At 37.5% G+C, this 26524-nt stretch overlaps 2 protein-coding genes across 7 annotated transcripts in view; one reads left to right on the top strand and one right to left on the bottom strand.

Moving 5' to 3' along the window:
* Positions 1–885: 885 nt before the first annotated feature.
* PPP2R3C (protein phosphatase 2 regulatory subunit B''gamma) lies at positions 886–26219 on the bottom strand. 5 transcript variants are annotated; one of them, XM_032621559.1, is made up of 13 exons: positions 26028–26219; positions 19490–19617; positions 16587–16691; positions 15533–15645; positions 15026–15123; positions 13768–13838; positions 10573–10705; positions 9312–9367; positions 9159–9234; positions 8235–8371; positions 5283–5420; positions 3019–3078; positions 886–1191 (listed from the first exon to the last, which is right to left on the bottom strand). In XM_032621559.1, exons 1-13 carry the CDS (start codon positions 26083–26085, stop codon positions 1003–1005), a joined length of 1362 nt encoding a protein of 453 aa, XP_032477450.1. In that variant the 5' UTR covers positions 26086–26219; the 3' UTR covers positions 886–1002. The 5 variants fall into 5 exon arrangements, with proteins under 5 accessions (XP_032477450.1, XP_032477451.1, XP_032477454.1 ...); XM_032621560.1 differs by having other exon boundaries at positions 26024–26122; XM_032621563.1 differs by lacking the exon at positions 26028–26219 and having other exon boundaries at positions 15533–15682; positions 16587–16702; positions 19490–19602.
* The window catches only part of PRORP (protein only RNase P catalytic subunit), a 132185-nt gene continuing 131877 nt past the window's right edge, over positions 26217–26524 (top strand). Inside the window, exon 1 of one of the 2 annotated variants that reach the window (XM_032621548.1) lies at positions 26217–26406. The gene's annotated coding sequence lies outside the window, so the exon portion shown is untranslated. The remainder of the gene's footprint in view (positions 26407–26524) is intronic. The other variant, XM_032621553.1, reaches the window with a different exon arrangement.

The raw sequence follows: 26524 nt of genomic DNA on the forward strand, positions 1-26524 counted from the left end.
TCTCTCCCTAGAGGCACTAGATCTAAAAGAGTTGACTCAGAGACTTTTCTGATTGTAGTAGAAGGAAGATAATGATTAATGAAGGTTTTACATTTCTTGAATTTTACTTTTTCTACTTGTCGAGCAGTGGCCAGTTTGTAATGTTTATATAGTTATTCACTGTGCCTTAAATTTTTATACTTTTTATTTATGCAAACTATAAAATTTCCCATAAATGCATTAAATGGTTTTGTCTTATTTTTAAGCCTCTTTCACTTTTTCTTCCTTTTCAACCCTTTTAATAGTTACTATTCCTTCTGAATCATAGTTCATGATATTCTACTCTCTTCTTTCATCTCTTAAAAATTAAACAGTATAACTGAGAATCTTTACACTTAGTTAACAAATTCTCTAACAAAAATCCTTAACAAAATGGAGTTAAGTTTTGTAAAATGTAACCCTGGTGCTGGTTAATAAAGGTAGACAAATGTTTTTTATAACAATGATTTTAATTAAAGTAAAATACTAACTTGAATACTTTTTATTGAAACATTCTATTAAAATAAACATCATGTCCAAATACTTGCCAGAAATGAAATGGCCCTACTCTGATGAATGGGGAAGTCTGTAATCTTTGATATACATAATACTTTAGAATATTCAAGGTTAAATGATATAATTTAAACTATCTTTCAAGTATTCAAATTCTTAGTGACTAATGTCAGAACTATTCCATTAAAACTTCCTTTATTTCTAAAGATTATACAGATTCAAAGTGGACTCCTACCTTCACCAGATCACACTTGCCATATTTGAGCTAAGTGAAACCAGAATTTACTGACTCCTAATTTGGTCCCATTTCTTCCAGACCACTACAACCAAAATTCCAATAACCAGAACATTTGCTGTGTTCTATAGACATATGAAGTGTTTTATTTAGACCATTTCTAAGGATTCTGCTTCAAAGGTTTTACATGCAGCATTCAAGCTTATTTTAATGAATACAGTCTAGTCTTTGAGAGATCATGTATCATCAAGGTCTGCAGAGTTTTCATTATCATTTGCAACAAGGGCTTCTCTATTCTCGTAAGTCCAGAAGCCATTCAGATCAATTAGAATGGTGGTGACTGTGTCTCCTTGATTACTGTTGATTAAATCCTGAAGAGAGATTTTCAAAGGATCCTTTGGTTTTACCATGTCAAAGATTTCATCCTGCAAGAGAGGAAAAAAAATACAATGAAATCTGATATCTGATTCACTTAATTTCTATCATACAGTGATCTAAAATTCAGGGCTGGCACTTGAGCTTATGTAAAATTTTTTGTTCCAATTTTTTCTTTTTAATTTAACAGGCAATCCACCTCTTCTCTATACGCACAAAATTTTATTGGAAGATTCCTTAGGTACAGGCATACCCTTGGAGATACTGTGAGTTCAGTTCCAGACCACCGCCATAAAGTGAATATTGCAATAAAGCTAGTCATGTGAAATTTTTGGTTTCCCAGTGCATATAAAAGTTATATTTATACTATACTGTAGTCTGTTAAGTGTGCAATAGCATTATGTCTAATAAAATATACATACCTTAATTAAAAAATACTTTATTGCTAAAAATGCTAACCACCATCTGAGCCTTCAACGAGTTGTAATCTTTTTGCAGTAGTAACACCAAAGATCACAGATCACCATTATTATTACAAATGTAATAATAATAATAATAATAATAATAGAATATTGTGAGAATTACCAAAATGTGACACAGAGACACCAAGTGAGCAAATGCTGTTGGGAAGATGGCACCGATAGATTTGCTTGACTAGGGTTGCCACAAACCTTCAATTTATAAGAAATGCAATGAAACAAGGTATGCCTGTATGTGTCTTACAGAGAAACTGAAGCTCAGAGTTTAAGCTGCATAGCTAATTAGCAGCAAAACTAATGCAGTGTTCTTTGAATATATGTTAACTAACTACTTATATTTTTCTGTTGTCTTCTAACTGGTGATAAAGCAAGGCCTTGATTTAAGTGCAAACTTGGCTCAAAGTAAAAACTTAAATGCTTTAGAGCCAAGACAGTGACAAAGCTTCATTTCCAATAATGATGTCAGCCTTTTACTCTGGACCTGGAATGGGTAGGGGGAGCTCGGTATTAAAGAACTAGTCATCCATAGTGACACTAAACTGTGCTAAAAATGACTGGAATATATGGAAGAACCTCTTCTATATTATGACGTGTACTATAAGATTACTTACGGGGAATTAGTACATGTTTTCTAATCTGTTTGTAGTAAAATCACTCAAAGTATTTAATAGCATTTAAAGAGGCAAATTGCATTTTTAAAGGTTAGAACAATTCAGGTAAACGAAATGCATGAACTTTTAATCTTGCGTGTATGTGAAACTTCCCTTTCCAGGTTGGTGGCAGTTTAAAATTACTAGTTCTTAAGTTGCCAGTTGCATAGTTTCAATTTTTCCCACTTATATTAAACCAAAATAGCCCTTTATCTCATTATACTTGGTTAAAACTGGATGGGTTATTTTATTACATTTCTTCACCTGAACTAATACTGGATACTCAAAGTGGTTCACAGCTGGTAAAAGTCTGATTACTAAAATGCTAAGTAGCAGCATGTATTTCAAATAGTGGTAGTTTTCATACTGAAAGATTGATGTTTCCTTAAATACCAAACCAAGCGAGCTCTTTGAAGTAGCAGACTAAAAACGTGCCTGAACCTAAATAGCTCCCCCAAATTCAGTTTACAGTGGAAGAGACTACCAAAGGATACTGATTCTCTTAGTTTTCAATCAAAATGAATGAATGCTTCCAATGAGAACATGAGACTGACAATGCTAAAATCTTATACTGCACAAATCATTAGTCCAAGTATGTTCTCAGTTTCTAATGATTTAAATATTAATTCAGAGCAAATAACAGCAAATACTTGATTTGGTTCAGTATTTCATAAGTTGCTTTCAGGTAAAAACTTCATTTAATGCAAATGATTATGTGGTGTTATGTAAATGAAAGAAAAAAAGTAACCTTGACGTCTTGAAATGAAACAGGATCCTGTCCATGGATTTTCATTAGTTCTTGTATGGCCTGTATTTAGTAGAAATAAATCTTTAAATAAAAAACAAAATATGCAACATTCCCTGTCCTGTCCCATGGTCCCTTTCCAGTTCCATTTCCTATCCTTTCAGACCATAGGCCTCATCGTTTTAACCGCTCTTGCCAATATTCTCAAATTCCTTGACTTGCTTCACATCTGCTGAGCAAAACCTAAACAGTGGATCAGTGTAACCATCAACCTTTCTAGACCTACACCTTAGCTATGGAGAACTTCATAAAGAAACTATACAAGAGTACAGATTACTATTGCATAGGAATGGTCTCCAACCCAAGATGGGCCTTTAACAGGCCTAGCAATTCTGTTATGACCTGCTTCTCCCATTTTCCAGGAACGCTGTTCATACCTTCACCATTCTTTAAGGCACCCAATCCACCACCTCCCCTCCCACCCTACACTTTCTCTTCTACTTGACAGAAAAAATGGAGGTAAACCTCCCTCAAACTCTTCTCTTTTATGAACTTTAACAAAAAAATGCTGACTGAGAAACTACTGTGATCCAGTTGAACTAACAAATGTTTTAGGTGGGAGTCATTCACTGGAAAATGTGAAGCTTAAAATTCTTGGAAAATAATATGTTCCAAGTGCCTACTCTGTAGTGCCACTGATATCAGAATGTGCACAGGGCATCTCTTTGCAGCAGATGAGAATCTGAGTACACTCGAAGCTACTAGAGCAGGAGACCTGGATGGAATGATCTAGAGTGCACCATCTGGGCCCAGCTTTTATCACTGGGATACTGATGTACAAAGGCTCTAAGAACAGTCCAGGACTGCAGGGCTCAGCACCAGTAACTTTTTACCTTAGCGCATACAACCAAGCCTAAATAAACTTTGATAAAATAAAGGTATGAAATATTTTCAATGTATTTAATAAATAAAATTTAATATTCAAAGAGTAGAGGATACTATGAAAAATCTTTATGAAAAGGAATTGAGTATTTAGCTTCCAAAAGATATATTTACTTTGTTTTCCTAAAACTGAATTTTCATTTAATAGGTCTGCCTAAAGTGGGGGACATCCCTATGACGGGTGATACTATATTCTCAGATGAGCCACTGATATAAGCCCACGTAGCATTCAATTTTTAAAAAATGCATCCTAATACTGGGATTGTAATTTATCCTTATAATAATCTGCAGTCATTACTACCTAGAAAATCATAATAGAAAGCTTTTCAGGGAATTTAACATGAAATTATGAAATATATACTCCAAAACTCAGAAATCAGATAAAGTTATTTTAAAAGTATCAAAAAATTTTTAAGTGGAAAAGAAAAAGCCTCTGGGGGAAAACTTCTTATGACAAAGATGTGAAAATGTCATTTTTATTGTTTAAAAAAAATTTCTTCTTACTATCAATCTTAACCATATAAAAATCAGATGGTCTTCTGAAAACTAGCTATAGAAATGTGGCAATGGAATGGGACACTACTGTACAAAACCGTTCCATCAAGTAGAAAAGTCACCGTTCAAACTGAGGAATGATTTATCTTTTTTTTTCTTTTTTTAACATCTTTATTGGAGTATAATTGCTTTACAGTGGTGTGTTAGGATTTATCTTAAAAGGGAAGACATTCCTACATTTACACCTGCTGCAGCTGAATGCTTATCAGGTAAAATACAATCAAATTCCACTTCAGAGCTCATCATGCTATTCTCTGAGACCACCTACGGCACAGAATAAGTATTTCAGCAAATCTGTTTCACACTGAAATGCAGCCCACAATTCTAGCCAATTTTTAAATTTATATTTTTTACAGCATAGCAATGAAAAGAATCTACAGGTACCAGATGTGCAAAACTCCTGTGGAAAGGAGTTACCTTTTCTGTACTGTATAATTAAAGTTTCTGTAGGATTTTACATACTAGTTTTTAATCACCAAGAGCATACAGTTTCTCAGGTATGTTTGTATCTCCACTGGCTAATAGCCCCTGACGTGTATTTACACACTTTTTAGTATTCTACGACTAATCAAATCAGTATTGATTTAGTCCATTTATGTTTTTAAAAATAGAAAAAACCAAAACTAAAACCTGACTTGATTTCCTTCTGAAATCTGTTAGGTAAACGCTTTTGTTAAATTTAAACATCCCAAGTTAGATAAAATTGTCATTGGGTAGGTAATTTAAACCAAATTGTATAACAAAGACACATTTACACAAATGAGACTTACCCTAAAGAAATAATTAAGGGAAAAGACATTCAGATATCCTTTGTTCTCAATGTCAAGCAATTTGAAAATATATTGCAGAGCTGCAGGTTCTTTTCGGTTTTCTAATGCAAGAACAAAATCCAGGTAGGTCTTATAGTCCTATAGAAAAGAAAATGACATTCATTAGAGGCCTTATTTGTAATTAACTTTTCAAGTGACTGATGATTTGAAGATGTTTGTAATCAAAGATGGCAATTCTTTTAAAAATATGAAACGAGAAATCCATACTTAATATATACTTAATGTTGGTTTCTAGGAATTCTACATAGCAATTTATCTGTACAGGACAGTTTGAGGGGGCACAGCTCATTTTCTTATGAGAGATTTGCTGTGTTAAGCCATAATTTTCATTCATTAGGCTTTTGAAATGGACAGTGACTAACCTTTGCATGTTGCCACTAAATTTGTATTTTCATTTCGGTGTGGTCATTCTGAACTAGTTTTAAACTCTAATTCAGATGATTTCCAAAAAGTCATCTTAAGAGTGCCAGAGTGGCTTCCCTGGTGGTGCAGTGGTTAAGAATCCGCCTGCCAGTGCAGGGTACACAGGTTCGAACCCTGGTCCGGGAAGATCCCACATGCTGCAGAGCAACTAGCCCGCAAGCCATTACTGCTGAAGCCCACGCGCCTAGAGCCCGTGCTCCGCAACAAGAGAAGCTATCACAATGAGAAGCCCGTGCACCGCAACGAAGAGTAGCCCCCCCCCCCTGCAACCAGAGAAAGCCTGCACGCAGCAACGAAGACCCAACACAGCCAAAAATAAACAAATTTATTGAAAAAAAGAGTGCCAGATATTCTACGGTGATCTGACACTGTTCTCATCCAAAAAGGGGGCAGGAGAGTACAAATGAAGGCTGAAAAGACACGAACAGAACAGAAAGCTTTCTCTACGAAAAAGGGAGTCACAGATTACTTTTTCTGCATGTTTAAAAAAAGTTAAGTACTTGGGAGATTCTCACTTGGAAAAGTTTATAATCTTGGAAAGGATTTTCTTAGGCTAAGATTAAGAATTCTTTTCTGCATAAATCGTAGTATAAAGAGCTAGAGATGCAGCCTCATCATGGTCTAAACTCCATGCCTAACTGTAGCTTCTGATTTTCTTTATTCATCAGGTTATTAGCATACTCCAGGCTCCTCACTGTTAACGGTAGGCAGCTGTGGGAGTCACGAAGCAGAGTTTTTGCACTTTTCCCTCTGCAGTTGGCTAACAATGGTGTTATTCAGAAAACTGCTATTAAAGCTAAATGATAAAACCTAAAACCCTGATTCTCTTCTGACAGTATGACCATTTCTTAAGCATCATTGGTTTCGAAAAGTTATCAGATCCTTAACACATATTTTTAATAGCAAGAATGGTGATTTAAAAATGCTATTTAGAATTTTCTTCTCAAGTATTTTGCATTGTTGTGATAAAAGGACAGGTGCATGTTAGCAAATCTTTAGCTGCTAAGGTAGCCACTTAGAGTAATACTACCTGATTCTTAGATTAAATTAAATCATGGCATATGTGGTACTATATCTGACCTGGTAATTTAATGAATGAACCATCTATATGAAAATAGTCAATAGGGTTTACCTGTTTTTCAGATTTTTTTTTTTTTTACTAGTCCACACTTCTCTACAATAGGTGCACCGACAATGAAATGAAAATATTAAAATTTTCTGTTTGCCCTGAGTCCATAAAGGAAGTAATGTTTTTAAGCAAATTTACCTTAAGATCAAAGGTTCTGAATCTCAAGTAATTTGATCAGTTCATACTTCTTAAGATACTGTTATACACTGATATGAAAATAATGCTGTATCATATCAAGAAAAAGGCTTTTGTGATTAAGAAAATGGACAGAGGACCTGAGGAGTCATTCTTCTTTTTGTTTTTTTAATAAATTAATTTTATTATTTTATTTATTTATTGTTTCTGGCTGCTTTGGGTCTTTGTTGCTGCTTCGTTGCTTTTCTCTAGTTGCAGTGAGGGGGGGCTACTCTTTGTTGCAGTGTGTGGGCTTCTCATTGCAGTGGCTTCTCTTGTTGCGGAGCACGGGCTCTAGGCATACGGGCTTCAGTAGTTGTGGCACGTGGGCTCAGTAGTTGTGGCTTGAGGGCGCTAGAGCACAGGCTCAGTAGTTGTGGTGCACAGGCTTAGTTGCTCCACAGCATGTGGGATCTTCCCGGGCCAGGGCCTGAACCCGTGTCCCCTGCATTGGCAGGTGGATTCTTAACCACTGAGCCACCAGGGAAGCCCAGGAGCCATTCTTCTGAAGAAGACATCAGATGGCCAACAGGCAGATGAAAAGATGCTCAACATCACTAATCACCAGGGAAATGCAAATCAAAACCACAAGGAGATATTACCTCACATCTGTCAGAATGGCTACCATTAAAAAGATAACTAACAAGTGTTGGCAAGAATATGCAGAAAAGGGAACCCTCATGCACTGTTGGTGGGAATGCAAATTGGTGCAGCCACTACGGAAAACATTATGGAGGTTCCTCAAAAAATTAAAAATATAACTACTATATGATCCAGCAATTCCATTCCTGGGTATTTATCTGAAGAAAATGGAAACACTAATTTGAAAATATACATGCACCCCAACGTTCACAGCAGCATTATTTACATTAGCCAAGATATGGAAGCAACCTGTGTCCATCGACAGATGAATGGATAAAGATGATATGGTATACATATACAATGGCATACTACTCAGCCATAAAAAATAATGAAATCTCTGCACAGGGAATATAGTCAATATTTTACAATAACTTTGGTATGTAATCTATAAAGACAGTGAATCACTATGTTGTATACATGAAACTAATATAACATTGTAAGTCAACTATATTTCAATTTAAAAAAAAGCCTTTTGGAAATTGTGGGAGCCTAAATTTTTAAAACTTAGAGATTTAAACTACTACCATTTCTCCATCATAAGTGAGACACTCCTGGAAAACACGGTCTAAGAAGACATTGGTCATGGTTGCTGTTCCATAGCGGGAGAGTTCTTCTTTACTGAGCATGCCATTGTGATCCTTATCAAGATTCAAATATTGGCCTTGGGGAGAAAGATGATAAAAAGACACTTATGACCAAAATAAAGTTCTAACTAAAAGACAAAAGAATAAACACTAACAAAAAGTTATTTTTATTGGTTAATATTTTGATTTTTAAACTAATTATGTTAGTCATGGTAGACATCTGCTATCCCTGCAATCTCTATCAGAACAACTGTTAAGCCAGAACCAGTCAAAGAAAACTCATCATAAAGGTCATGCCTTTATGCTATTTCACTTACATCATTACTTGTTTTCAGTTTGCAACCTTTTATAACTTTCCTAGGATTCTAAATTAGATGGAGGTAGGGGTCAACCAACATAAAGCACTGAAATGCTGGCACTTGAAAGCAGAGGTCAAGGTTGCCAAAATGAGTCACAAGACCACTCAAAAGGACAATGTAACAGACTAATGAAATTCAAGAAAAAAAAGCAAACTAGGCCCTAAAACACACCCTCTGTGGACCCTGAGAGTAGCATTTTATCACAATGCAAGATCACAGGTGCTGTTCATAATAATGTTCCTGAGTCAACAAAAAAATCAAACTACATTCTTTATGTTAAAGTGTTAGAAATGTACTAACTTAAATAAGAGTGACAAAAATATAAAACGCTGATATTTAAACAAGTAAAATTTAATAATCTAGAATATAAGCTCTTAAGGAAATTAGAATACTTTGATCTTAAGGTAAATTAGGCTATGTATAAAACCGTCCTTTGAACACCAGTTAATGAAACATTAACTGAGGAACGGATAATTCAAATTATAGCATTATTATAGGAACATACCATACACCCGTAGGGCAGAAGGAGCAGAAAACCAATTTGTTTCTTGACTCTCCTTGGACAGTTCCTCATCCCTTAACTATATGAGCATAGAGACATAATTAGAAGATAGCAACTGTGAAGTGATATAATTAAGTAGTTTAAAAACATATTTACCTCCAATAAATCATCTAGGAAGCTGCATGCTAAAATATCTTGAATTTTTATCTTCCCTTTAAAGAACATAAACACAATTACTTAATTTTAAAAACAAGAGCAACTCAATTTTATAAAAGTATTATTTTAGAAGAGCAATCGCACAATTGATGTTTTAAACTTCCTAGCTCTCATGCTCCAAAGTCCTTACTATGTATTTCTGTGAAAAGGGAAATCTGCAGGGAATATTTAATAAAATCTCATATAGGTATGTCTACCTATATACCCCCAACTATATACATCCAATTGAGAAATTCCAAAATTACATTGAGACCAGATTCCAAAAAAAGTTGTGTCAATTTTTTTGTGGTTATGGATATGATACTGTCAGCAGTCAAATAAGGAGACTGTTTCCAGTTTTCCTTTGCAGGTTCTGGAATAGAAAGCAGTATAGAGGCGTGGTTAAGAGAGAGAGGATTTAAATGCCACTCCTAGACATGCAATCCATCTTAGTTGCTTCACACATATAATGTGGGTAATAATACCTTCCTAATGGAGTTATGAGAAGAAAATGAAAGAATCTATGTAAAATGCTTAGCACAGTACTTAGTACATATTAAACAGTCAAAACGGTTGGCTATTATTATTGCATAAATTTCCGAGGAAAAAGATGTGTGTGTGCCTATAATGGAGGCGTTTAAAAAAACTGACAGCTACCCCATTCTGTGATGGACTCACAGCTGCATTTTCAAGGACAGAAGGAGTATCAGGGGCTTTGATTTGGGCCTCTGTCCCAGACACATGGATTTAAGCCTAGCAGGTAGGCTTGGCTTAACAGTACATTGATAAATGTACTGTTAATGAGGCAAAATTTACAAATCTGATCCTCATATAGGATAGTTAACTTGAAAATGAGAAAAACACATCATGGCTAAATGGTCCTCCTATCTCCCAATTCATATTTTTGATCAAAAAGAATAATGCTCTAGTATATTACCTATCAGGGATAGCAAATTATATCAGAATACCTGGCTTCTTAGATCTGGAGAGAATATACTTCATTTTAGAGATGAAAACATTGTAAAAAGGTTAGGTGATATTCCCACTGTCACACAGCTGATTATGGTTGGCACAAGTAAATCAAAAGATCTACATGTCAAAAGATTTATGTATTAATGGCAATAACATGTTAGGAAAATAAATAACATTTTAAAGACTTTTCTCTAGTTATTGAGATTTAGAAGTAATGATAATATCTAAGTTAGGTAAGATTTTCTTTTACCTGTTCTTAGAGGGTCTAAAAAGAAGAAGAACTTCCTAACTGCTGTACAAACATAAAAGGAGTAAAAAGATTTTTCCAGCCCATCTAATTGTGGCAAAGTAGGGATAAGTTCCAATATGTAGTTTTCTAAATCCTGAAAGAACAAAACAAAATAAAACTTGAAAGGGTTAAATGTCTGATCTTGTTTCTTCATGAGATACTGGAATATAATTTCAGTCCTAAAAATTATTCAGTATTAAAACTATATGAATGATGACATAAATTCATTTGTGACTGAGTTTCAGATATTTTTCTTGGCTTGTTGTTTTAACTTTGTTTATGATGGTCTTTGCTCTCAGATTTTTAAAAATTTAGCTGAACTTATTGTTTTTTAGACTTCTGAGCTTTGTCATACTTAGAAAGGCTTTCCCTATTCCAAGATTATATATTTAAAAGCCTCTCATGGTTTCTTATATTTATTTTAATAATTTCATTACTTTTGCTTTATCCATTGTAAAGTATAATGTTTCTAGTTCATTTGAAACACTTTATAATTTAGTTGTAGAACAGATGGCATCTCAAACATGGTGTGTCCAAAATTGGACTCTTAATATCCCCAACCCTGGTCCTCACCCATATTCCCCTATTCCACCATTTATTCAAAGTAAAAAAGTTAAACTTGGTTCCTACCTTTTCTCCACCAAGGCCCCCACCCCTTACCCCCAAAATCTAATCCAGCAGCAAATTTTTGTCATTGTTGGGGGGTGTGTGTCCAAAATATATACTGAATTAATCTATTACTGGCTTCTACAGACATCACCCTGGTCTGGGCCACTATCATCTCTCACCTGGACAACCAGAGTAATTTCCTAATTATTCTTCTTTGACTCTAGGCTCTTTACAATTCATTCTCCACACATCCAGTAATTTTTAAAAATATAAACCAGGGAGTTCACTGGTGGTCTAGTGGTTAGGAGCCCGGAACTTCACTGCCGTGGCCAGGGTTCAATCCCTGGCCGGGGAACTGAGATCCCACAAGCCACGTGGCCAAAAAATAAATAAATAAAATAAAATGTAAACCATATCCTGACAGATTCAGCTTAAAAATTCTGATGGCTGGGCTTCCCTGGTGGCGTAGTGGTTGAGAGTCTGCCTGCCGATGCAGGGGACATGGGTTCGTGCCCCAGTCCGGGAAGATCCCACATGCCGTGGAGCGGCTGGGCCTGTGAGCCATGGCCGCTGAGCCTGCGCGTCCGGAGCCTGTGCTCCACAACGGGAGAGGCCACAATAGTGAGAGGCCCGCGTACCGCAAAAAAAAAAAAAAAAATTCTGATGGCTTCCCATTAGTCTCAATATAAAATCCAAACTCTTTATCATGGTCTAACAGCCCAATATGTGGCCCTGCCTACTTCTCCAACTTCACCTCCTGTCACTCTAACCCTCGCTCATATGCTCCAGCCACACTGGCTTCCTTCTGCTCCTAGAACAGGTCAGGTTTAACTGTGCCTTGGGGACACTGAACTTGCTGTTCCCTCTGTATTACATTTCCATAAGGCTGGCTTCTTTCTCATCCTTCATGGCTAAAACTCAATCACTATCTCAAAGAGGCACCTCTTCCATCTTATCTAAAATAGTTCCCCAACCCCAGTCATACACTTTCCTAGTACCCTATATTCTCCTTAGAACTTGTCACTCTTTGAAATCATGTTGCTGATAATTTAGTGTCTGCCTCCCCACTCTGCTAGGAAAAAAGCACCATAAGAGTAAGGCTTAGCAACGTACCTGGCACAAATAAGTGTTTGGTAATTGCTTATTTAATAAGATTTAGTAAGTGAATGAGAGTTTGCCTATACTACTCAAATTACAGATGTTGGCTCTGGAAATTACTGTCTTTTAAATAAGGGAGACACAAACTCTGGTTTCAAAAGGCAAAGTGCCAAGGTTAGGAGAGTTATTTCTTTTCTTTGAGAGAAATGTTTTCTTTCATTGAGAGAAGGGAACATTACTCCCTTTAAAACACAACTACAGAGATATACTGTTGCTTTTCTCTCTTCCTCCCATTCTTCTTTCAATTTTTGTTTCCATTCATGGGAAGAGGCAAGAAAAGTTTGTTTTGTAAACCAACTAATGGCTGACAAGAATTCTCAGAGCTATAGAAGTACTCCAATATCTGACCTGAGTAAGTATCAACTAGTGTTTAATACATCTTGCAAGAACCTTTTACTGTCAAGCTGATCTGAACCTTAAAGGACAAGGATCATACTGTGGCCCTAGAAAGGTTTCTAAGTGTAAATATCCAGTATGAGCTAACAGATTCTATCTATAGAAATCTGGATAAAACAGAGTGCAACAAATTATAACAGGAAACATAAACTATAACAGAGAATTTACATCTCTTTAAATTTTATATCTGAATATTTATTTAAGTGATGAATTAACCTGGTTCATATTTATGCATAACTCCCTTACCCCTTTGTATATATTTGGGAAAAAAAGCCTGAGCTGAAAAGAAGATATAGATTGATTGATTGATTTACTTATTTATTTATTTGCTTGCTTGCTTGCCACGCTGCGCAGCATGTGGGATCTTAGTTCCCTGACCAGGGATTGAACCTGGGCCCCCTGCCTTGGAAGCTCGGAGTCTTAACCACTGGACCACCAGGGAAGTCCCCATATAATTGAGATACCCACACTTACAAGAATAGTGATTTGGATCATGAGGCTATAATTCTCTGTTGATAACCTGTTAATAACCAAATTAGTGCCTAATGGGAAATAAATAGCCTCTTGGTAACTGACCTTACAACCCAAACCTGCAGGTGGGACTATAGTCACATTATTTTTCTTATATTTCCTAAAAAAGGAAAAACTACTGGCCCTTACATTTTAAAACAGTCATACACTGATAACACTCATGAATAACCAAAAGTTTTTCACTGTTTTTTCAATGATTTTTAATCCAGTTAAAACATTACATTCTTTTCTTCTCCTTTAAAAGGCTTTTTTTTTCTTTAAAGGTTGGAGAAAAAGAATTTAGAAAGGAATTTTTGTGACCAATATACACTTAAAAAGTTCTGTAGTAACACGTTATTTGTAAAAACAAACAAAGCAGAGAAACAAAAACAAAATAAGAATTATCTGTAATCTCAACACCCAGTGATAACTACTGTTTAGCATTTTGGTGTCTAGCATTTATTAAAGTAGGTTAATACTTACAGATTCCCGGAGATACCCTTGTCCAGCAACATCATATAAACTGAGGCCTATTCTTGTTTGATGAAGCCAAACTGACAATAAACAAGAAAATGAAATATAATTATTAAGATTTATGCTTTAGTGTATATATATATATATATATATATGCATAAAAGGAGATAGATTAGAGAGACAAGCTAATTTAATGACTCTATAAACATATTTTTCTCACATGTATTACTTATCTCATTAATCCAAAAATTGTTTGAAACAAAATAAATATACCATAGAATTAACTGCAGATATCAACAATTCTACCATGCCTAAAGTGACAGTAAAGTTGATGCCCTTGAGAATACTGGTGTTCCACCAAAACAGGAGTTCTGATATTATGCCTTTAATGAAGCAGCTTTTATTCTACTGAGGTTAATTACCACAACCAAATATTAAAGCTGGTACACACAGGACTTGACAGGTCATTATGGAACTTATAGGGATCATAACAATTCCAACTTGTTTAATAAATACTCCTTGAGATGATGCTACAGTTGTGAGTTTGAAACTATCCTCTCAGGCAACTCAACCTGTAATATATTGGCGAAATAAAATTACCAGTGAATTAAAGTATTTCAAATAACCATCCATTAAAACTCTTGGTACAGCTTTTTTTTTTTTAGTGTTTATTTATTTTTACTTGTTGACAGTTTTGCTTTATTTATTTATTTATGGCTGTGTTGGGTCTTCGTTTCTGTGCGAGGGCTTTCTCTAGTTGTGGCAAGTGGGGGCCACTCTTCATCGCGGTGCGCGGGCCTCTCACTATCGTGGCCTCTCTTGTTGCAGAGCACAGGCTCGACACACAGGATCAGTAATTGTGGCTCACGGGCCCAGCTGCTCCACGGCATGTGGGATCTTCCCAGACCAGGGCTCGAACCCGTGTCCCCTGTATTGGCAGGCAGATTCTCAACCACTGCACCACCAGGGAAGCCCCCTCAGCTTTTGATATATCTAGTTAGCTAGTATCTTCAAGATACATGAGGCTTTTGTTTTGTTTGTTTTTTATAATAATGAACCCAAATGTATGGTAGAAACTTTCAGCTCTAGTAAGTTCCAGGAGAGAATCATAATAATAGGAAAACAAATCTTGGTCAAAAGACAAGAATTCTGTTATTCAAATTTACTAAGAGTTGTTTGACATGGAAGGGATACTATAAAAGCACTGACTGGAAACCTACTTGATTCCCAGATAGAAGGAGTTCAAGTACAATGAAAATGAAATCACCTTTTCTCATGACATAATTAAAGAACTGCATGATGGAAATTCTTCCATAAGAATCTGTATGAAGGAGTTTAGCAAAGACTTTTGCTGCGAAAAATTGCCTAAGGAAAGGAAATAAAGATTAAATCATCTGCCAATATAATATAAAAATGACTTCTGTATGATTTAGCAGACAACAGCATAAATTCAAACAATTAAAAATCAAAGTGGTAGGAAAAAAATCAAAGTGAGAACTATAGTTCAAAACTGAAAATGTTAAGCCATACATCTTTAATTCTATTGTCTTAAGAATGAAGACCTATAATGCTGTAAATAAGCTATATTATTTCTTTTAATAACTTTATACCAATGTAATTTTCTTGACTGTAAATAATTTTATTAAACTTTATTAGTTTAATGAAAAGCTGACTCAAATTATCATATTATTGACTTAAATTTTCATTAACATTTACTTAAGGCATTTAAAATGCTTAACATAACATACTCCTTTGTTAATCATATTATTCTTACTTGCACTTTGGTCCAGCTTTTTCACCAACCTTTAAAAAATTTTCATAATTAATCATTGCTTCCTCTCCAATCATGGGTGGTGTCTGGTGCTTGTCCAGCAAAAACCATAAGTTCTTAGGAGAATTGCAGAAATTAAGATGTTATAATCAACTGCACAAAATTTAAAAACGTAGTTAAATGTGTTATTTCCATTAAAGTGATAGACTACTGTAGGGTCAAAATGCAAGGGTTTAAATCCCAGCCCTGCTCTGTGATCTTGGACAGTAGACTTAAAGTTTCTGTTTCAATTCTGATCTGTAAAGTAAGGATAACAGTGTCTACATCATATAGTTACACAGATTAAAGAGGAACAGTATATGAAAATTTTAGAACTTAGTAAACACTCAATAAATGCTAGCTATTTTTTTTTTTTTTTTGCCATGTCACATGGCATGCGGAACTTCCCTGCCCAGGGATCGAACCCACACCCTCTACATTGGAAGCGTGGAGTCTTAACTACTGGATCACCAGGGAAGTCCATAGCTATTTTTTTATCAGGTTATTAGTAATCAAAAGGATAATAGGAGATGATAGTCTTCTTAATATTACTCCCTACGGTAGTGGTTCTCAACTTTGGCCACACATTAAAATCACCTATGGAGGGCTTCCCTGGTGGCGCAGTGGTTGAGAGTCTGCCTGCCAATGCAGGGGACACGGGTTCGTGCCCCAGTCCAGGAAGATCCCACAAGCCGCGGAGCGGCTGGGCCCGTGAGCCATGGCTGCTGAGCCTGCGCGTCCGGAGCCTGTGCTCCGCAAAGGGAGAGGCCACGACAGTGAGAGGCCTGCGTACCGCAAAAAAAAAAAAAATCACCTATGTACTTTAAAAAACAACACAAAACTATCCTTGGGACACACAAGCTTTGCAGCTGATTCTGGTGGGAACCATCGCTACAGAGCCTGTGCTTTCAGTCACTGCACTACTGGCTCCATTTAGGCACCCCGAGATCCCACATGATACATGTAGTACAAACAAGAAATGGTGAACCTCCAAAGCAACCTTTTATTCCATTCTTACCTGTAATTCTTCATTATCTAACAGTTCCCTGCTTTTCCTTTGCAGAAAGACAGCTCTGGATTCTTCTCTTAATTTCTGTAGTAAGACCTCATCTTCAGCTGGCAGCTAAAAATACACTGTAGAGTTAATTTCTACACTTAAATTCTAGACTATTGGGTTATGTAAAATGTATTTGGCCTCATAAAAAATTATGTATACTACTGTCTCAAAATTACTTTTTGTATCTCAATCTTGCTTAATTTCAGGTCATCATTTATTTAAAAAGTTCATTTAATAAAAAGAGATCCACAGAGAATTCAGTGATCAGTGAAGCCAGTTCTGCCTGGAAAAGGCTAACCATCTAGCTCAAGTTTCTTTATTCAGATCCATACAGGTTTACTTAAAAATTAAACACAACATTTAGTATGTGCCCATAATATATCAGGCATCAATACACTCATTCTAATTTAATCCTACTAGCCCTGTGAGATGCATTTCATCATACTCAATTTAGAGGTGAGGAAATCAAGAGATGGATGACTTTATCAAGAATACATATGCAGTTAGCCAGTCCCAGACTAAAGATTTAAATCTTCAGAGTCCAAGTCTGTCTTAATTTCTTATGAGTTGTTTGGTTTGGTTCCCTGTACTCCTCTGTCCCCTCAATTTCACACCTAATGTTAATGACTTGCTCAAAGTTGTGCAACTAAAGTAACAAAATTTGAATGCGGGTCTTCTGACATCAGGGATTCAGTGTATTTTCTCTTCTCCATCTCATTTCCATCACTGGGTAGTTAGGTACCTCTCCCAATTAAGCAGACTTTAATGCTATTTCCTAGTGACTGCTAGGAGTAAAGTACTATGACAGATGTTCAACGTAGGATAACCATCCCCAAACTAAATGTATCCGAATGTCATGCTCTTATTTTACTTTATGACCACCACTTTTTCTATTTTCTCAATGTAGCTCAAGTTTCATTTTATATTTGTAGAGCACTGTTCCCATTGTAACCTTAGACTAATAAAGAACTAAATTAGGATTGGCTGAAGAGCGACAGTTTTAGCCAAGTATGCTTTTTGAGACTGGGTCACCTTACTTCCTAGAGATAATTAAGCCGATGTCTATTAGTTGGCCTCCAAAGCAGAGGTTCGTCCTCCTGTGGTGATTTCCCTAAGCAAGGCTTTAAAATGACTCATTCTAACAACTTCAAACAATTTGCTTTGAGGATTTCTTCTTACTTTTCTGTAACTTTGCCCCATTAAATGTAGCTAAGTAACCCACAGTCCAAATTGGGGGCTATGGTTTTCACTTTTTATTTCTAAGAACTAAGATGCCATCCCTCCCATCAAAAGGGATGGAGAAGGAATATGCATTAGGAGGTGAGGCTGGGGCTGAGACTGGGATTGTGCTCCAGTGGCTAGTCAACCAGCTAACCAGCCAAGGAGAGAAGTGGTGACCAAAGATGACAGGTGGTTTCTCTAAAGCAGTGGAGTGGAAGTAGATGAAGAAGAAACAAGGGAAAGAACATCCCACAAATCTACATCTGCAGACCAGAAACCATTTGGGATCTGGAAGAGGTCAGAGAAGAGATAGAAATGGGGGAAAAGGGGATTCCCTCAGAAAACACAAGGGGATGGTTGGTACTAGAAATACAGGAAAGTTGAGTCCTGGGAATGGAGTAATGTCAGCATCTGAGGGCTGTTCCTGGGTTAGTAAGATAATGCTTTCACAATCCTGATTACATGAAATAATGAATATAAAATGCTCTGAAGTACGTAGACACTCAATAAATGGCAGTCCTCTTCCCACTCCCCCAGACTATAAAAAATTCTCAGTTGTCTAACTGCCTCTGATTAAGAAAGTGTGAAATGCAAAAAAGCAACAGCAGTATGTATGATGTGACCCCATTTTTGTTAAAACACACACACACACACACTCACACACACACACACATATAGAAATATGTAGAAGGATTCATGTAAAAATGTTTATTTACATCTCTGGGCAATGTTATTACGGGAAAATATCAACTTTACCTGTTTTTTCTCTTTTCCATGACAAACGTGGATTAGTCATATAATTCTTAAAAGTCTGGGAGACATATAGTATTACAAAAAAGTTTCCAGTAAAATGGTTCACATGTACACAAGTACAAAAAAGTTTGTACTTGAAGAAATAAGTTAAAATTATCTGGATAATCTACTTCACTCCTTGATGCAAGCAAAACAAAATATTTACTTTCTTTGCAAATAATGTTGTAATTAATTGAGTTTAGGAGGTAACAGGTTTAAGAGATATTCAGCTAAAATTCCAAAGTTAACTTTTCTATAGTAGTTACATTTCCCATAATACTAAATAGGACTTATTCTTTTCAGAAGCCTTCAATTTCAGCTGTAAATATCTTTCTTAAAGTCTTACTGTTTTATCTATAACCCTCCTCAAAGCCTTCTTTACCATTTTGGCACAAGGAAACATATAATTAAGTATAACTCTTAAAATTTGTTTTCCACTCTCAATCTATTTTTCAGTTTAGCCTTGAGCAAAACATTTTACACCTTATGAGTAAAAGACAAAGTTTAAAATTGTGATCAGCCAAGTAAATCTAAGTCTTATAGAAAGCCTGGCAACATAATCCAAAAGAATACCTACTACTAGCATCCATAATAAAAATTAGGAGGAAGGAAAAAGCCTACAGTTCAAAAAAGTGGCAAATAACAACTTTGTGTTTTTATACCCACTTATATGAAAAACCAAGATTTAATCAGGTCAAAAATAATAAGGTCAACTAGAATGAAACAATAAATGTACAAAATTTAAAATATAATCAATTTGTTTATTTATAAAATATAAGATTTTTAATCCCATTTGAAAAATTACATTTCATTTACAAACTCTGCAAGACATTTGCTTAGATACCACTTACCCTATAATAAAACCGGGGAATGGTCTTATAGAATTCATTTGTGTTTTTTCTACCTCCTTTCCATTCTGAGTAATACTTGGTAAATAAATCCATTTCTTCATCTTTTAATTCTTGTTCACTTTTTTTTTCTGGTAACAAAACACGTTAAGGAGGGGAAAGCACTTTTAAAATCAAACAATATTTTTTTCAAGACATCTATACACTATGGTCTAATTACAGTACAAAAAAGGTCTTCACAATTGTACTTAGACACTAAGCATCTATATTAACTTTCTTGAAATACCAAGAATCACTATCTTCAACGGAAACAGCCTCCTCTACATCTTCAACCAGTTCTCAGATGCTCCCTCTGCTTATTTTTATCACTATACTTGTCTCTTTCTCAAGTCCTTGCCTCTCTTATAGACCTGACATGTTCTAATTCATTCAATCAAAAGTTCTCACTGAGCACCTACTCCAAACAGAGCACTGCACTAGACAATGGGGCTAGAGCAGCGAGAAAGTAGGCACAGCCCTTGGTCTCATGGGAGTTTCAGTGTCATAGTCACTATTCCTCTACCTATCTGAAGTTCACACCTCAGGGTGCTATTACCCAACCTGCTTGCTGCTGGCAGATGGCCATGTCATTTAGCCATTCCTCCACCATGAACCATGAGACTGGTGCACAGCTTTCTTCACCTGCAATCATTATGGAAGAATAAACATTTAGGTGGGTGAAGGTGCCCCCTCAACTCTGAAGGCTTCCACCTCTACTGCACTCTGTTCACTTAGAAAGACCACAGATCTTACCTGTTCTTGTTCTGAAATCTTAAACTCTAATATACTCTCAAAAATTTTCTCTCCTTCTGGTTGTTATTCAAAACCTCACTGCACTGGCACAAAAACAGACATACAGATCAATGGAACAGGATAGAAAGCCCAGAAATAAACCCATGCACCTAGGGTCAATAAATCTACGACAAAGGAAGCAAGAATATACAATGGAGAAAAGACAGTCTCTTCCATGAGTGGTGCTGGGAAACCTGGACAGCTACACGTAAAAGAATGAAATTAGAACATTCTCTAACACCACATTCAAAAATAAACTCAAAATGGATTAAAGACCTAAATGTAAGACCACAGACTATAAAACTGCTAAAAGAAAACATAGACCACTCTGACATAAATTGCAGCAATATCTTTTTGGATTCATCTCCTAGAGTATTGGAAATAAAAACAAAAGGGATCTAATTAAACTTAAAAGCTTTTGCACAGCAAAGGAAACCATAAACAAAACGAAAAGACGACCTACACAACGGGAGAAAATATTTGCAAACAATGAGACCAACAAAGGATTAATTTCCAAAATATACAAACAGCTCATACAACTCAATACCAAAAAAAAAACCCCCCCAAAAACCCAACAAAACCAAACATTCCAATCAAAAAATGGGCAGAAGATCTAAATAGACATTTCTCCAAAGAAGACATCCAGATGGCCAACAGGCACATGAAAAGATGCTCAATATTGTTAATTATTAGAGAAATGCAAATCAAAACTAAAATGATGTATCACCTCACTCCAGTCAGAATAGCCATCATCAAAAAGGCTACAAATAATAAATGCTGGAGAGGGTGTGGAGAAAAGGGAACCCTCTTTCACTGTTGGTGGGAATTTAAATTGATACAGCCACTATGGAGAACAGTATTGAGGTTCCTTAAAAAACTAAAAATAGAGTTACCAGATGATCCTATAATCTGACTCCTGGGCATATATATGGAGAAAACTATAATTTGAAAAGATACATGCACCCCAATGTTCACTACTGGAGCACTATTAACAATAGCCAAGACATGGAAGCAACCTAGATGTCCATCCACAGATGAATTGATAAAGAAGATGTGGTGTATATATATATACAATGGAATATTAATCCATCATAAGAATGGAATAATGCCATTTGCAGCAATATGGATGGATCTAGAGATTATCAAACTAAGTGAAGTCAGACAAATATCATATGATATCGCTTATATGCGGAATATGAAAAAAAGATACAAATGAACTTATTTACAAAACAGAAAGAGACTCAGACATAGAAAACAAGCTTATGGTTACCAAAACCTCACTGCACTTCAGCCTCATTGAGATCTTCAATTCTGTGATCTGTTTTCTCAAAAGTTTTTCCTCTTCTTGGTCTCACTTCCTTCTCAACATGTGTGTAGTTGTTCCCCGAAACTCCTGCCTGCATTTCTGCCATATCTGCCTTGTTAATTTTTAACCTTGGACCAATTTTATAATCTGTTTACTAATGCTCAATGGTGCTGGAGAAAACTGCCAAATTTTGCAAATATTTGGTCCCACAAATTTATTTCACGGTTACTAATAACTCAGCCTCCCCAAACCACCAATACATATTTTATTTGCGCCTGATGTCCTCTTGGTGACTGACTGCTCCAGACTTTCACTACATTCCTCAAGCCCCCTGTGTTCACCCTCAACAGATGAGAATCCCACCCAGTTCACCAACAACTGAGTCTACTGGGCATGGATACCCACAAATATCTAAGTGGAGTGGGAGGACAGGAGGGTATCAAATCTGCATCTTACTTTCTTCCTGCCAGTTTCAGGGGAAAACGTAGCTCTTCTCTCACCCAAGGCTAACCCCTCATTGTCTCATCTCCTCCGCAAAACTCCTTCCTTTCTACCTGTTGCCATACATAATTCCTTCTTCCTCATCCACTTTCTCAAATGAAAGGCCTGTGTTGGTGATCTCTACTTTCTTACCTCTCACTATCTCTTTATGCAATCCTGCCACTCTACGGAAACTGCCAGGGCAACATGTGACCTAATTGTTTAGTTTAATGGACACACCTGTCTTTGATTTCTCTGTTAAATTTGATACTGTCCATGATTCTAAACTTTTTGTAGCTTCTATGAGACCACACTCTGTTGATTCTCCTATTTTATGGCTATTTCTTTTTTCGTTTTTTATTTAACTGATCTACTTATTGTCTGTCTTTATTTATTCCAATTTTTATTGGAGTACAGTTGATTTACAATGTTGTGTTAGTTTCTGCTGTATAGCAATGTGAATCAGTTATATATATACATATATCCACTTTTATTTATTATTATTTAAATAAATTTATTTATTTTTGGCTGTGTTGGGTCTTTGTTGCTGCACGTGGGCTTTCTCTAGTTGTGGTGAGCAGGGGCTACTCTTCGTTGTGGTGCGCGGACTTCTCATTGTGGTGGCTTCTCTTGTTGCAGAGCATGGGCTTTAGGCGCGCGGGCTTCAGTAGTTGTGGCACGTGGGCTCAGTAGCTGTGGCTCGCGGGCTCTAGAGCACAGGCTCTGTAGTTGTGGAGCATAGCCTTAGTTGCTACGCGGCATGTGGGATCTTCCCGGACCAGGGCTCGAACCCATGTTCCCCGCATTGGCAGGCAGATTCTTAACCACTGCGCGACCAGGGAAGTCCCTCTTCTTTTTTCTTAATCTTCTTCCTATATCATTTCAACTTTCATAGTTTAACCTCTAAGCCCCAAACCTATGTCACTAACCCAGACATTGCGCTAAACTCATGCATTCAAAACAAAATATTTTCATCCTCATGCTCCAACATACCTAGAATAACTTTCCCTATCCCTCACCTTACTACTCTTCTTCTAATTCCATATTTTCATCTCAGTAAGTGGTACCACTATCATCCAATCACCCGAGCCCAAATCCCAAGAGTCACTTTAATTACATCATTCAACTATTCTAGGGATACACAAGTATATGTGTGAGTGGATGAGTGCACACACACATGCAGCTTTCAACTGTGTCAGGGATACTGACTCTCTCACTGAGATAACATTGACCAAAAAAAAAAAAAAAAAAAAAAAAAAGGTGAGGAAGTTGCCTATTCAGATATCCAGGGGGAACTGCATTCCAGGAAGAAGGAACAGCCAGTGCCAACGCACGAAAATGGGAGTGTCCCTGGTGTGTGCAGGGAAGAGGGAGGCAGCCAGTGCAGTTGCAGCAGAATGAGCCAGAGGGAATAGCAGGAGATGAGGGACACCAGATAATGGGGGGGCAGGCCACTAGGCCTTTGGAAAGACCCTGGCTTTCATTCTGATGAGGGAGAGAGCCACCAGAAGGAATTAAGAGGCTAATGCAGTAATCCAGGTGACAGATGGCGGTGGCGTGGGCCAGGGTGGCTGCAATGGAGGTGGCTAGGAGTAAATTTATTCTGGATATATTTTCTTTTTAGTCCCAGGGTTTGCTGACACACTGGATGTGGGTTTTGGAGAAAGAGAGCAGTCAAAGATGTCTCCAAAGGTTTTGACCTGAGTAGATGCGATTGTCGGCAACTAAGATGGGGAAAACTACGAGCAAGCAAGTTAGGAAGGAGAGTGGGAGTTCAATTTCAGACAAGATTAAGATGTTAGATCCTAGTGGCCATGTCAGGTAGACAATTATTGATAGATATATGAACCTGGAATTTGGGATGAGGTCCAGGCCAGAGGTATACATTTGGGAGACATTAGCAAATAGACATTATTTAAAATCGTAAGAAGGTGAGTGTAGACAGAGAATAGACACTGACCAAGGCCTCAGCCTTGGGCCCTCAAATATTAAGTTCTTGGGAAGAAGAGGAAGAAAAAGCAAAGACTGAGAAGGGATGACTGGTGAGGTAGTAGGAAAACTAAGAGAGTGTGTCTCCCAGAAACCAAGAGAAGAAAGTATGTGTAGGAGGAGTGAGTGACCTACTATGTTCCTGGCAGGGGCTGCTGGCTGGTCAAGTAAAATAAGGACAACTGAGCACTGGAACAATGTGAAGATCACTGACGATCATGACAAGCAGGAATCAGAGACAACGACAGATTCAACCAACAACTCTTTTAACAAGTGTTGCTATAACGAGGCATAGGCTACAGGTGGAAGTTAAGAAAGTTTCTCTAAGGTGGGAGAAATACCACCATGTTCATATGCTGATGGGAGTGAATGAGAGAAAATCTCATGATGCAGGAGACAGAGGATGACTGCAGGAGTACATCCTTGAGGGGGCAAAAATGGGATCTAGCACACTGATGAAAGAAAGAGCCTTCAACAGAAGTAAAACCTATACAATTTACTTGTAAGTTCTACAAGGACAAGGATTTCTGTTTACTGCTATAGCCTAGGTTATCCAGATAACAGACATGTGGTGGAGTGGGTTTAGGAGTGAAGGGGAGGAGAAAGCACAAGTACAGGTAAATTTTCCTAGAAGTTTTCCTATAAGGGGTGTGGAGAAATGTAGCAAAAGCTGGAGGGGGTTGTGAGATCAAATGATTTTTTTTAAATGATGGGGGATATTACAGCATATTTGTCATAGCTGATGAAAATGAACCAGTAGAGAAAGAAAATTTGATGGTGTATAAAGGAGAGGATAAGGCCAGAGTGAAGTCAGTGAATAAAAGAAAGAAATGCGATCCAGCGTTGGAGTACAGGGACTGTTGGCCAGTTCACCATTTTAACAGTGAACGCAGAGTGCACGGTTGCCTATAGTGGGTGGGGAGTGGGGGGGCACTGACAGAAATGGTAAATGGGAACAGGTGAGATTCCTCTTTGCTTCTACTTTCTCAAATATATATACTAGTTCATCAGCTAAAGGTAAGGAGTACATAGGACATACTGAGGATTAGAGGTTTGGGAGATGAGAAGGAACTGCCTTAGAGTGTAGGAGACTGAATGTTTAGGGAAACGCGGAAGAAGTGTAAATGAATGACTGAAACACCTACTTTAGGTTAGTGGACATGAATTAAAAGTGAGGAAATTCACCAAGGTTCCGTTTTTCTCTAACCACTTTCAGCTGTCCTGGATGCAGTTGTGAAATAGTAAAGATAGTTTTAACCAGGTTGATTAACAAACGTGAGGCAGAGGGAAAGAGATAAGGAAAAATGGATTATTAAATCTAAAATGGATAAGGAGGGAAGTGAATAGTGTGACGATAAAAAGGCGGTAGGGGTAATGAATTATAGGTTCTGGTAGGATCAAAGGGTTGATGGCGCCAGGACTCTTAATTATCCCTCATAAGTCTAGGTCAGGACCATGCAAGTGCGTGGCTAAGGTAGCTTTTCATTCCCGCAAATCCCTTCTCAGGGAAGTGTGGGTCAAAACTCTCTGGAGGGCTTCCCTGGTGGCGCAGTGGTTGACAGTCCGCCTGCCGATGCAGGGGACACAGGTTCGTGCCCCGGTCCGGGAAGATCCCACATGCCGCGGAGCGGCTGGGCCCGTGAGCCATGGCCCCTGAGCCTGCGCGTCCGGAGCCTGTGCTCCGCAACGGGAGAGGCCGCGACGGTGAGAGGCCCGCGTATCGCAAAAAAAAACCCAAAAAACAAAAAAAACAAAACTCTATGGATCCCTAAACCACATCCCAGTCAGCCTCCTTTGTCAGGAGAGGTTTTACCGAAGCGAAAGGCACGGCTCCCAGATGCTGCTCCTCCCCATCCATCCTCCCCCCCCCCGCCCCCCCCACCTCCCGGAGTTTAGGGCCTGGCTCTGTCTGCAGGCGGCCCCTCCCAAACTCACTGTTTGGACCGGTGTTGGGCGTCGCTATCCGCCGGCGAAGAATTTCTTTCCAGTCCATGGCTGACACCGGCCCAGCAGTTCCCGCATTTGCTGTTTACTAACCGCTCCACCCCCTGCCAGCTCCGGCGTCAACACTGCCCAGCCCCCTAAAGGTTATGAAGGCCGCTTAATCGCCATCTTGGACGCGGGCGGAAGTCGGCTAACCCGGCCAAATCGATCACCGCAACCACTGCGGAGAATACGGCGATCACGCTAACAGCAGGGAGAGCAGACGTGAAAGAAACGGAGAGGGAGCTTCCTTAAGGCAGCTTTCCAGCTTCACCACGCCGTATTTTAAAGGCACAGAAGGAGTGAAGGGGAGGAGAAAGCACAAGTACAGGTAAATTTATTTTCTGTAAATTTATTTTCATCTTGGAATTTGTTTTCATCTTATTTCATCTTTCATCAAATTTTTTTTTTTTTCATCAAATCTTATTTCATTTTGGCCCTTTGGCACT

This window comes from Phocoena sinus, chromosome 2 (genome assembly GCF_008692025.1).
Source record: "Phocoena sinus isolate mPhoSin1 chromosome 2, mPhoSin1.pri, whole genome shotgun sequence".
In the NCBI taxonomy this organism is placed as follows: domain Eukaryota; kingdom Metazoa; phylum Chordata; class Mammalia; order Artiodactyla; family Phocoenidae; genus Phocoena; species Phocoena sinus.

Excerpts from the sequence above, each read along its gene's own strand:
- PPP2R3C (XM_032621559.1), bottom strand. The coding sequence starts at position 26,085 with ATGGACTGGAAAGAAATTCTTCGCCGGCGGATAGCGACGCCCAACACC. Across the intron at positions 13,839-15,025 it reads TAATTATGTCATGAGAAAAG|TTTGGCTTCATCAAACAAGA; the intron begins GTGATTTCATTT and ends GTTTATTGTCAG. Across the intron at positions 10,706-13,767 it reads AAGGGTATCTCCGGGAATCT|GATTTAGAAAACTACATATT; the intron begins GTAAGTATTAAC and ends TTGTTCTTTCAG.